General features: G+C 44.7%; 1 protein-coding gene across 2 annotated transcripts in view; it reads right to left on the bottom strand.

The window, feature by feature from the left end:
• Positions 1-13,316, bottom strand: part of RHOQ (ras homolog family member Q) — a 24,979-nt gene extending 11,663 nt beyond the window's left edge. The window contains exons 1-2 of one of the 2 annotated variants that reach the window (XM_050893906.1): positions 13,166-13,316; positions 12,953-13,011 (exon numbers count right to left, since the gene is read on the bottom strand). In XM_050893906.1, the coding sequence (XP_050749863.1) occupies positions 12,953-13,011; positions 13,166-13,307 (201 nt within the window). In that variant the 5' untranslated portion in view covers positions 13,308-13,316. The remainder of the gene's footprint in view (positions 1-12,952; positions 13,012-13,165) is intronic. The other variant, XM_050893904.1, reaches the window with a different exon arrangement.

Here is a 13,316-nt window from a genome sequence, read left to right as displayed (position 1 = left end):
TGCTGTCAGGCTCCCCTTTAAACCTTGTCTGTGCTATGAAAATTAGGTTCATATTGATATTTATAATGGCAGGAAATTCTAATAAAGCCTCCCACCACATATAGTTAGACTGGTCCTGGGTCCTCCTAAGAGACACCCTGGCTTGAATGTTACCAGCATCTAGTAGGCCATCTGTGCTTAAAGACTCCTTCTGCTCCCCAGCAGCCCCTCAGAAATAGCAATCAAACCTGAAAACTTTCTCTGATGTATTGGGCCTAAATAACTGCTGCACTTGGTAGAAGAATCTGAAATACCAAGTGAATTTAGACTGAATATTAGAGAAGCCTGGAAAAATCTGATTGCTTCAACTATAATTTGTTTCCTGAATCTAGTGTAAGGGAAATAAATGTGGTTTATTCTAAAATTAAATGCAATGGCAAAATCTAATTATACAAGCCAGTCAACATAAATTCCAATTTGAGTGCATGTACACACCACACTGTACAGCAATTAGACTTCCAATCTAATTGGGGGAGGGACTGCGTGTACATTTAGGCATTAAAAATACTTAAAGAATTTAACTGGAATATTTTAAGAATGTGAATAAGATGGGCAAGAAGGCCACTAAGGATCGACATATGCAGTACAAGTCTCAAAAACTCCAGGCTACAATAGTGAAATGGCTCATTCTCCAACATACTCTGGACTTTAAAACACGGTTGTTCGCTGTTTGCTGAAGCAGATGAATGCAGATAGAAAAACATGCTGAAAATATGAGAGTTGTAATAACTTTAAACAAATTGGATGCAAGTATGTTGGCTTAATTAACATTACATGAAGCTGTGATCCCTATAAAAGATACAACACTGCAGCAGGACCGTCCATCATTTACCTAGTATCTCTGTGGTAACCCAGGACAGCTGCCAATACAGAACAAACATGGGAAAGGAGACGAGATGGAGGAACTAATGACTTGAGTTGGCTTCTCAACTACAAACTGGGAAGGACTGTTTGGGTTTTTTGTTTTGTTTTGTTTTGTTTTGTTATTAAGAGGGGAGAATGGAAATTCCTACTTTTACATTTTCATTTCACCCTAGTTTTTATAATCTGCAGGTAAGTCTAGAATTGCCTTTATCTTAGCTCCTTAAAATCTCTCCTTTAGGTCTCTTTTTCCATGTTACAGTACCTCATAATCTGCCTCTCTGAGATTTTCTGCTGCCTTGTACTTGAATACTGAATCACTGATTTTCACTGTATTTTAGATGTTCAGGTGGATTTGTTTTAACATGTCCAAAATCTGGCTATTTCTCTTCCTGACATTTACCTGCTCAACAACAGAGGTCTTGAGGAACTTTTTGTATGCAGACTGAAGAATAGTATTGCAATTCTGCAGCATTATATTCTTCATTTCAAGGGTTTGCTCAGACTAAAAGCAGAATGCAGTGCCGTATTTCAAGTTGTACAATTGATTTTGAACTAATACTTTTGCCCGATTCCATGGATATCAGCTGAGAGACATAGTTAAAAACACACAAACTGTATTCCTAACTCTGCCACTGACACAATATGTAGCCCTGAGCAAATTATTATCCTGTCTCTACTTGCATCTTCCCATCTGTAGGGGTTTGCTAGCTTAATGATGCATTAGTCTTTGCAAAGCACTCCAAAAGCCTTTGATGTACATAGCTTATGTGCAGTGGGGTATTTTTAAAAAAATAAGCTAAGACAAAGTGAAGTCTAATAATTTCTGGACAACCTTCCTGACCCACAAAAAGCATTATTTCCTTGTATTTATTAGAAAACTGAAGAGGTGCAGGCATACTGAGATCCCATAGTACTAGAGCCCCTGTAGCTCCCCTGTTTTATGGTATCACGCTCTTCCCTGCCCAAGTTAAAGTGATGGGGACAGAGGTCCTTACCCCCGTCTCAGTAATGTGAGACCACAGGCTTCTTTCTCCTCTGGAATGGTATTAGGGTCTCTCTATCCAATTTGGAGAGATGAAAGGCAATTAGAGGAGTCACCTTTGCAGTCAATACCTTCCCAAGCCTTGACCAAGACCTTTGGGGAAATTCGTAACTCTCAGATCTGCTGTCACAGGTAGCAAAGAAGATGTTAACCTAGATCTGTTTGTTTGATTTTTTTTCCTTGCAAATACGGGGGCTAGCGTCTTTAAGCAACAAGGAGAAACCAAATTCTGGTATGTCTTTAACATTGTGGCAGGGGCCCTGAGCAAGGTGTGTCATGCTTATGTTTTAATCCAGGCCCGGTGTTTTGTACTCTGATGGAACCAAAGCAGTTAATGATTTTATGTGTTTTGCAGCTTAGGAATGAAATTTTAATGATACATCTCCAGTTATATCATACTGACGTATTCTTATAAACAAAAGGATAAGCCTGTTTCTTTTCTATTCTGAGAAGGTATAAAGTGAATGGGAGGGAACAAAATAAAGCTTACACCACTGGAAGAAAAACTGGAGCTCAACAACTCTAGGTTTGTGATCTCTGTGTTAGCAACCATCTGTTGCTTTCACAGCTTACAACAGCAATCGTAAGAGGAGGTTCTCACTCCCAACCATCTGTTTTTAGAGGGGAAGCCAAAAATAGACATCAGGCAGAGTTGCTAGAGGAATCCAACCTTCATGCAGTGAAGGGTAATCACTACTGCTGCTCAGAGGGTCTCAGTGAGGCACATGTACGTAACTAGCCGGTTTCTGCGGTGCAGAATCCCAGCTAAAAGTCCAAGTTTTAACCCATTTCATAGTAGGGCTTGGTAACAACAGTCTAAAGTCCTCTCTCAAAATGAATTGCCATGCTTTAATTTTTGAAGTGCATTTCAAAGCTATCCTTCAAGACTGCATTTTTCATAGTTTTCCTCCCTGAAAATAAATTTCCGTTTCAGAAGGCCCCCTGTAATATTTCGGGAAACATAACGAGTGAACCATAACGACTCTTGTATCTAACATGTGCCCCAGGGACTTAGTAACAGCTCATAGCTACCCCAGTGGACACATCCCGCCATCTCCCCCAGATTATTTGGAATTAAAGGCTGATCTGCAGCTTTGCCATAAGCACCAGGCAAAGCCTCCAAGAGCAACTGCCTCCTCCAGAAGCACACCAGGAAACAGACTTCACCCCGCTGAATCACCCTGTGGTTTCTGATTCTACCAGATGCTTGGGTGGGGGAGGAGAGCGAGGGAAGTGGTCTGTACTGCCCCATGCCAAGCACAAATTGCTTCCCTGGCTAAAAAAACTCTCCGAATTTTTTCAGTCTGGGCTGTGTAACGCTGCAACCCTTTGCAAGGAAGGAGGGTGGAGCGTCCCCAGGACGCTGGCTTCCTGGCACTGCCACTCACAAGGCACCACTAATGCAGGGCCATTTGGCAAGCTGCAATTTGGACTGACACAGCATTGCCGTAAAATGTCTGCTTGCCCAATTCCGCAACCCAAGCCCTGTTACACTGATCACTACGTTTGATTCTTCAGTTGCCTACATCTGTAGGCACTAGCTTCTGAACACGCAAAACAAGATGTGGTGATTATTCCCCGGCTGCAGGAGAAAAGTGTGCTACAGTTCCTCTGTCTCTTCACAGGCTTCTGGGGATAGAGCTTGCATTGCTAAAGAAAGCAGAATTGTCCTGTTGCGGCTCGTTCACACAGGTTTCCCAGGGAATGCAAAAAGCTGCTGATTTGGGCCCAGCATCTATTTTTAATTTATAGAAAAGGCTGCAAGAATGCAGGGTAAGTGCTCTTCCATTGTATTCTAAAAATGAAGTAAGCTGATCTAAATCCATCTCTAAATTCCTGTGAGGAGGACTATTCAAAGGAGGTATGAATTATACATTGAAAAAGCCCAGGGTTTGTGAATTACGATTTTTTTTTTTTGACAAAACTTTCCTTCTGGTATATTTGAGACTGTGCAGCTGCCTACATGTCTGAAAAGCTTTTCTGTATAGAGAGAAATAACTAGCTGGAAGATGGAACCTAGTAAGATGGATTTTAGAGCATTAGAGACAAGAAGGACAGAATATTCCTTTAATTATACACAAAATTGCCTTTAAGTGATCAGAATTGATCCGAGTCTTAATGTGGGATTAAATACTGTCCAAATCCTACATCTTGCCATGTGGTGATGCTACACTATTTTCCTAGACAGTCTCAACAGAACACTCCCTCTCTCCTCTCCATCACCACAGGAACTTCAACTTGCTGGCTTCTTCGTGGTTTTCTAAAAGTGGAAGTCCCTGAATTTTCTCTGTAAGACTTCTTATTTTGGCGTCTGTAACAACACAACATGGATTCAACTGACTGCAAGCAGTATCGGCAAGCACAGTTTCACCTAAACACCTTACGCTAGTTGCTTATCCACTATGGAGCTCCTAAGAAGTGGCAGAGTAACTGCCACGGACAAGCCCTTTCCCTCCTTACCCATGAGAAATCACAAGGCTGCGGTACGTTCCTGCGCCGGTTCCCTTCTCACCATCAGTGACCTCATGAACAGCACTCTTCCCACACGGGATTTCCACTTTCTCCAGGAAAGGAATTCACCCTAGTTTTGGTGACTGCAGCCATGAACAATCAGGATTTTCCATTCTTTCAGATATGGGCAATCAAAGGAAAAAATAAAATTCCCCCTGGCACAGGGGATCTGGTCAGACCCTCTGCAGAACCTGCTCTTTGGAAAGATGGGTTCTTTCACTTTTTTACAGAAGAATATGACAATCAATAAATCTGTTCTCACAGGGAAAACAGACTATGGAATAGAGATGGTTTAATATAGTTATCCATATCATATCAGACATGTCTTTTCATTTACTAACTATACAAATCCTGCCGAGGCAAGAAAGACTGATCAGTTAGGTGTCCCATTCCCTTTCACTTTTTACAAATAAACCCCAAAAGCCCGTTCTTCAGTCCAGTGTTGAGCAACAGCTTTGTAAGATAGAAGACTAAGCCTTCGCACTGACTCCTCAAGATTAATTCCCATCACGCAACTTCTCAGAAGACGAAGTGCCAGAGTACTGGTGCCACCATGTGCACATTGAATAAACACATCACGGTGAAAGAGTTTCTGGAATTAAAGGAGTTCCTAAGAGTCTTCTGCACCTCATTTTATGTCAAGTCCCAATTTGTCAGGGCTAACAGCTTCCACTGAAGAACGCGGTAAATGTTACGGCAGTTGAAAAACTGCCTACGGTTTTTCTTTCTTAAGTGAGGAATATGTAAGCCATCTCACTGCCCGTGGCTGGGCTATCTGTTGGTAGTAACTAAAGATGCAGCCCAGGTCACGCCCGGCATCCATCCCTTATTGACTCCGCCACTGCATCCCAACTGGAAATCAGACCAACAAGAAACTAGCAGTAAGTCCTACAGATGATCTTTTAGCATTCACGGCTACATCTAATTTAGAGCTCAAGCTGCCTGAGGCACTTTCAGTCTGTGTTTTATTCATCTGAAGCAATAAGCTCACCTAGGATGCTGACAGATGTTCCTTTGCTCTGCAGAATAATGCTGCCACCTGCATTTTTATAAACACACCAGCGAGTGCCAGCCATCGCAAAGAATTATTGCACACGTGCCACAACATGGATGCAGCACAGAGCAGGATTAAAACACACTGAGGACAGTAGCCGCTAATGTGTCAAATGACACAACCTCTTCAGAACTGCTGAAAGTGCCATGTAGCGCTCAGACACATTTTTCTTAACATAAATCATCCAGTCACCAACCCAAACCAACAGACTGCTTATAAAACCACAGAACAGAGCAGTAAAAAGATAATAGTTCCCCTCCTCTCTGCCCTCATTTTGCATTTTTTCTCATTAGAGGAGGGGGAGTTTTGTTAGAAATGTAACTGCTAATTTGGAGGTTTAAAAAAAAGTCCTGAAGCTCTGTCCCAAAGCATCCATTTTAGTAATGTTGGTTTTTATAATTCACAATAAAACTGCAGGATTTGGAATCAGTGTGCTTTATATTATTTCTTAAAGCCCAGGTTCCTGGAGTCTCATGATTATATAAAGAAAAATCACATCCTTTTCACCTTTAAATGAAAGATAAATTTCTAGTACCCCACAGATACAGAGAAAACTTGAATACTTGAAGCCCAAAGGCTTAAAGAAAACCCACATCCAGCAAAGGGCAAAAGAAAAAGTCTCAAATCATTTTGATTTCCTAGGTTTTCTAGGTAGTGGTGTCTGCAGATAGGAATAGCTGACTCATCATTTTGAATACCTGGGACTGACAAAACCTTGGTATTGCTGAAGTAAGTTTTACGTCCACTTTGTCCATGTGTTCTCAATAAAGGAACTGGAACAAAGCTTACTGAAATCAGCAATAGGGTGCCTGCGGTGCCTGCTAACACAGAGCTTTGGATCAGACCCTAACACACATTGTAAGTCCTTTTGCATTGCAGGTCTGCGCTACGGAGGCAGTACTCTAGTCTAAATTATATTTAGTTTGTTTTAAGATGTAGTTTGGAGGCTGAATCAGGAGTTAGGCTATAAATGAAAAATATGCATTTTTTTATACTTTTCTTATTTACCAACATATAAAGAGCTCTTTGCAAAGGAAACAGATTTCAATCAAGAAGTCTGACTATGGACCTGCCAAAAATTCCCAGGGTCTTGTACGTTTTCTATCGGAAGAACTCTGCCAGCTCATGCCACCTTACCCAGTTGTCCCATTCCATCGCTCTTGCCTCCTGCAATACAGCTGGAGATTATATGATACTCAAATGAGTGCAGGTGCACACACCATCTTAAAATGAAGTCAGGAAGTAAGAGGATATGCAATAACATTGTGCTGGAAGAGCAATAATTATTGCTTGTATTCAGGGTTGCCTTTTTAGCTGGTAATGTTTGGATAGCATTGAAAGATGTCACTGTACCTCGAAGAAATTATAAATGAGTAAAATTCAGACAGAACTCTGTCACAAACTAAAGAATATCTACTGACTCTTAACCCAGGAAAAAGGGATTTTTACTTGACCACATAATCAATGTTTACCAAGAGTCTCTCTAGGTCAGTAGTCTTCATAAAAATGTGCTTTTAACATATCAAAAATTGGAAGTTTCAGAGAACCTCTCAAACTTGGTTTGCTTTAGGTTCTTTACTTTGGTCTGCCATTAACTTACTGTTAATTTGGCAAAGACGTTCTGGATTTACATTTTCAAGCACGCCCCTTACATTTGATTTTAACATAACTCAGTGCCGCTATTTAGAAGTGCCGTGGGGCTTTTGATGCTCTGAAAATGAAACATAACTGTCTTGAGTTTCCAACATATATTTAGTGGATGCTTTTGGGAGCTCAGAGCACCATCTCCCATCCTGAGACTCCCCATCTGGCGATAACAATACTTACCTATCTTTCTAGGAAAGCTACGATGCTTTCAAAGGGTGAGTCACGGCTCACAATGAGGCATCTGAATGTAAGCTTTGCACTGGGATTATTATTGTTGGAAAGCCATTTTTAAAAGCGAATCTGAAGGTACGAGTCCCCTTCCTTTTAAAGGGAAAGCCTGTCTGTGCTTAAACACTTGTCTAGAGAACTCTCAACATAGAGATTGTAAGCTCAGGCACTTCACCTCCTTCTTTTGCATTGAAAAACTTAAATTTCAAAGGGAGAATCTAGGCACGTGTTTATTTTATCCGCATACATCCAGTTGTTGCTGCAGAGCCGTTAAATCTATGTGGCTGGCAACATCCTGAAGCACGGAGCAGCTTCAGCGGAGGCTGAGCTATTCATAGGCCAGCATGCCGGCCGGGAGTGAGCTCACGAGCTCGCAGCTTCCCAGCGCCAGCTGCCAGCTCAGCTGGGACAATGTAAAGGGAGCGAGGGAAAACACATGCGGGAGGAGGGGAGCGCGGGGCGGGGGGAGCAGAAAGGGGACAGGATGTTAATTGCTAACATTTTGTTTTTAGATCTGCCAAAATCACGTTATAGTTTTCGGTGTTTACAACTCTACAGTAAAGGGTGGCAGGCTTTACGTTGTGTGAGACCGTGCTCGCATGTTCCAGGCTGGCATTTGGTGCTACGGCTGCACGGTAGGTACAACTCGGAAGGAGTAATGTGGTCTGAGGAGGAACATTTCTATTTCACAACAGACCAGCCAAAATGATCAGCAGCTGTCTCTCCTTTAGGTAGGATACTGAAGTGGTACCTGCTAGACCAGGGCTACCTACCAAAGCCGAGACAAACAGCCAGCAAGGAGTACAAAGACTACTGCTATTTCTTGTTTTATTTATAGCAACCACCGCAAGTTTGGTGGCCACCCATTTTAATAACAACACCTCCACCCTTCTCTTTCCCACAGGCACGTTGACAGTTATAACCATTTGTTTTTACATCTGGCCTTAATGACTGCTAATAGTCGAGTTAGCTTTACACACTTCAGCAGCCCAACCAACTTTAATATAAAATTGCTTTTAACATCAGGGCCTCCGTTACAACCAAAGAATCAGTGTATCTGAATTAAGATGGCTGCAGCTGCAACCAGAGTAGCCATCAGTATCCGAGCTGAGAGAAACCAAGAAGCAGCTTGCTCTGCTCTTGTGCTTAGCATGTTTTGTGGCTACTGTTTTGGTGACAGTTGAGAAGGCACCGACAGCTTTATTGTATCAGACCTACAGCTTGTCCTGCACATATTAGGGCCTTTAAGGCAGAGAAATAACAGTGGCAAGCCAAGGAACACAGTTCACCTCAGCTTTGTCCAACCAGGCCACGCTAGTATCACAACAGTAAGTGATGCTGAGGGATATAAATGTTATTATTAGGCACTGCACCATAGTAAGATTCACTCTGCTCCTTCTGTACCCTGCTCTGCACTGCCCAGATGCTGGCTTGGTGCCAAACCTGCACCAGCCAGCCATGCTATGCCTCAGCATTTCTCTTCCTGGGGCAGCAGGAGCAGCACAGGCTCTGCTCCTGCATCCCCCCATCCTCCCTCCAGGTCCTGACAGTCCTTCACACCAAAGACACAGGAGCAGAGCAAGGCTTCCACCTGTATGTCGTCAGCACATACTGGAGGAAAGGGACACCATGAAAGAAAACCCCACAGCAAAAGGGACTGAGAGGAGGACGGACCCCAACTGCCATTTTAAGCTGCAGCCTTCAATATGGAGCGAAATCCCCAAGAGGTAACTCCTGTGTGTCCTCCCACTTATCCCGATCATTTGGGCTGTGGCAAGGGGACATGCAGCACACCTCTTCGTTAGTGCTTACAGACATTCCTCCAAAAGTTTTAATATCATACGAGTTGGCAGTATTATTTTTGGTATTATGGAAGATCAAAATGATCATCACTTGTCACTAGTTCAAAAGCAGTCCACCACGGTGAAGTTAACAGACCCCTGATGAAGCCACGGTTCTCTTCCCAGGCTGATTTTGCCACGTACCCCTGCTCAATGAAGAGCAGTACTGACATGCAGTTGTTGGTCTCCCAGAGCAAGAGAGGCTACTGCAAAGCCAAAGGCATCCAAGCATCAGTATCACAAGCACCTCACATTTAAATTTCAGTGCATTGATGCTCCCAGCCCCAGGTGCTGTAGGTAGGTGCCACAATTCTCATCTTCCTGGGGAAACCAGGACCCACTCCAAGCCCACCCAGTCTCAACACACGGCTATGTGCAGCAGCAAGGCTAAAAGGAGCTGCCGGCTCCACCTCTGGGAGGAATTGCTGGAGGAATGTACTCTCGGACACCACGGGCACCGAATTCCCACCCGCCTCCCTGGCACGGGAGCCTGCCTCCACAGCTGCAAACCCAGAAGGGCTCTGAGAGCCTCCACTGCCCAGCAGCTGTACTGGCTATTTTCTGCCGAACCAGGGCCTCAGTATTTTCAGCCAGAGAATAGCCTGCCTGAACTCACACACACCCAAAGGGGGGAAGGTCTGTCTGCATATACACTGAAGTTTGTGAACCGCTAGTCGCATTTTTCCCTGCTATTTATAACCTGCAAAAAAAACGGGATTTTAATAGATTTATTCTCAACCTACTTTAAACTCACAAAGATATGAGGCATTATGTCATCGGTATACTTACTACACGTGATCCTGTGTGTGTTGTGAAGAAGCAAGCTAGAAATGAGTACTGGATGCCATGAACTCAAAAGCTTGCAATTCTCTGCCAAAGAGAAGTCTGTCACAAGTTGCTAAATACATAACCATGCAAGTTAGAGAGACCCACAGGCTGGTAAGTCAGTATTTCAGGGCGATGAGCCTGCTGTGCACCAGCTAGAAATCAAAAGGTCTTTAATCCTTGCTCTGCTATGGGCTTCCTGCATGGATTTGGAGTAGGTCACTGTCTGAACCTCCGTTTGCCCCCTCACTCCTCTTCCCCCTGAAATGACATCTGTAGATTTTACCTATGTACTCTGTCCAGAGCTGGGAGTATACATACACTGAAGATTGTGAACTGCTTAGATACCACAGTGATCACGCCCTGCCAAGTTTTGATAAAATGATACCGTATCAGGCCATTATTTTATAGCAAAACTATTTGGGGGTGACAGAATTAGAAATAAAAACACTGATGTATGCTGGCACAGAAATCCTGACTTTGAGCAGCAAAGAATCCGAGCCGTACAGAAGTCTGTGCAAGCAGCAGGCATGTACCAGATGCAGCACGCTGTTTCCTCAACACAGAGAAGGCACCATCAACTCATGTCTTTTCTGCTCTTTGCTACATATATTTAAGCTTTAAAGTAAGCTTTCTGTTATCTCATAGCTCTGGGAAGATGGGCTTGTCAGTACACTCTCTGACGAAGCAGCTTTTAGCTGAATGAAATTGCTGGACTGGCATCTTCACACAGACTGCCCTCCTTAGTTGTGCTGGATGTTGGGATGGGGCTCCCGTGGGCAGCCCCAGATGTCCACCAGTTCCCCAAACATGCTGAAGTGGGATGGGGATAATGGTAAAGATTTTATTAGCACCGCAGGTCAGACTAAAAGGGGAGTTTTGCCAAGACCAGATATATTTGTAAAGGTAGCCTCATTAAAACACTCTACGTGAGCTGAGGCTCCTCTGAATTAGGCCAGCAAGATCTGGTCCTGGGTACATCAGAAACTGCTCCGTAATTCAAACTTAAGATTTCAGCTTCTCAGAATTTGAAAAAAAAACCAGCTTACCTCAACTTTTTACACATCTGGATATACAATTTCACACTGAAAAGTTTTTCTTAGTATAACAGGAATACCTTTGCTTGCTGTTTGCTCCAAACTGGCCAGTTTACCCTACTAGCTTTTGAGGAGGCCAAAGGTCACTTGGTTTTGTACTCAGCACATTCAGGCAGAGTGGGATACCACAAAAACACACAGAGCTAACAACGCACGCTCCCATTAACAGCAACAAGCCAGCACAAGCAGTTTGAGATGGCATCCACAAACAAGCTATGCATATGTACAGTAGCGCTAGGGTCACTTTCACATTTTCCAATGCTCATTATAAAAAAATAGAAAAATAGTTGCATATTAACCAAATGCTTTATTTGCCCAAGCACTAGATCCTCGTTTTGTAACCTACTTAAGCAATATTTTACAAGCTGTGTTTTGAACCCAATTACTACTGAAAAACAGGACTATGACAGTAGTAAGAAATGCACTTAGTTGGCATAAATTTGACTAGTTTGTGTTTACGTCAGTGAGATGACAATCATGAAGTCAGTCTTTTTGGGAAGAGTCTCACCCTTCAGGTATCAGCTTTCTGGAAATGGGACTGTTTCCTACAATTCTCATGGAATTAATTTTATTACTGATTTCAGGCCTAACAAAGATATAAAAGACCGGTTAAATGCTGCTTCCCTTACTTAAGGCTGTATGCGGATCTAAAAAGGTACACTAATTTAGGTAGCAGTTGTTCAATTAAGTATAGGAATAACATGGTTAAAAAATATGGCTTCAGCCTATGCGAGTCCAGTGAGATTATCTTACTAGTTGCTCTTTACAACAAGGAAGCATGACTGAGGTCATGTGAGACCAAAACACATGCTCACACTGCAAGAAGAAGTTTTAATACAAGGAATACTCAACTTCGCAAAAACCCATGCAGCATTTCCGTATATGCTCCGCGCCTCCTTGGGAGACGCCTGCACCTCCCGGGGTCAGGCCCTCCACAAACTATTTTGTTTCCAATAAGGCATCTCCAGAGAGCCAGGAGTACTTTAACCCAGGAGACCGTGCTCGGCCCGCGGCCAGGGCCGTGCAAGTTAAGCTGACCAAGAAGTGACTTGAATAATAGAGCCCTTTAGTAGCCGCTACGCCAGTGACCCCTCCAAACATCAAGCATTTTATCCATCATTAAAGTTACTTAAGATACATGCTGACATAGCATCTTTCACAACAGGCTGTAATAATCTTAACCAAATGAATCACTCGAATTGTCTGGGATAGCAGAAGAAACCCCGGTTATCTGAAAGGCAGTGGCTGAGAATTACATTTTATTATTTTCCACCTTTAAGTTGAACAACTCTTTTTAGCTATTTAAGAGCTGTAAAGCGTAAACAAGGCAAGCTGCGGCAGTCTGGGTCTCTATCCGACCCGACGCGTTGGAGGCGGCAAGTTCCCTCCGGGCTAAACGAGGCACATCTCCCCCGCCGAAGGCCGGCGAGAGGGTCGGCACTCCGGGGGGTTTGACCGGGGGCGATGCCCGGCCCGGAGCGCTGCCCTGCAAGCGCTGGCACAGTCTGGGCCGGGCGATGCCGTGGCGCCCCGGCCGCGGCTCCCCGGGAGCCGGCCACGCACCGTTAGAAATAAAGCCCGTCTCCGCTTGCCTGCCCGCCCTCGGGAATAAGGGTTGGATCGATGGTTTTCTTTTAAAGCCGGTTTTTATCAATCGCCCCCTCCCCGCCCCCCGCCAACCCGCCTCTGAATCACCCAGCCCGGACCGCAGCCCTGCAAATAACTTCAGCGCCGGGAGCGCCGCGGGGCCGGGGAAGGGGCCGGGCCGGGGCCGGGGGGGCCGCGGGCAGCGCTGGGCACTCACCTGGCCGGCGGTGTCGTACAGCCCCAGCAGGTACTGCTTGCCCCCGACGGTAACGCTGACTGCGAGGGGGAAGAAACACAGCGGGTGAAGGGGGGGGCAAATCCCGGCCGACACAGCCCGCTCCCCCCCTGGCAGGGTAAGGCCGGGGGATGGAGGAAGGGAGGGAGAGAGGGCGGCTGCCACCGCCGGCGGCCGGGCCCCCTGCCCGCTCACCTGCGTAGTGGTCGAAGACGGTGGGCACGTACTCCTCGGGGAAGGCGTCGTTGGCGTAGCTCATCAGCAGGCACGTCTTGCCCACGGCGCCGTCCCCCACCACCACGCACTTCAGCATGACCGCCGCGCTGCCATGGGCCATGGCCGGAGC

This window comes from Gymnogyps californianus, chromosome 3 (genome assembly GCF_018139145.2).
Source record: "Gymnogyps californianus isolate 813 chromosome 3, ASM1813914v2, whole genome shotgun sequence".
Classification (NCBI taxonomy): domain Eukaryota; kingdom Metazoa; phylum Chordata; class Aves; order Accipitriformes; family Cathartidae; genus Gymnogyps; species Gymnogyps californianus.
This window is presented reverse-complemented; position numbering and strand designations above follow the sequence as displayed.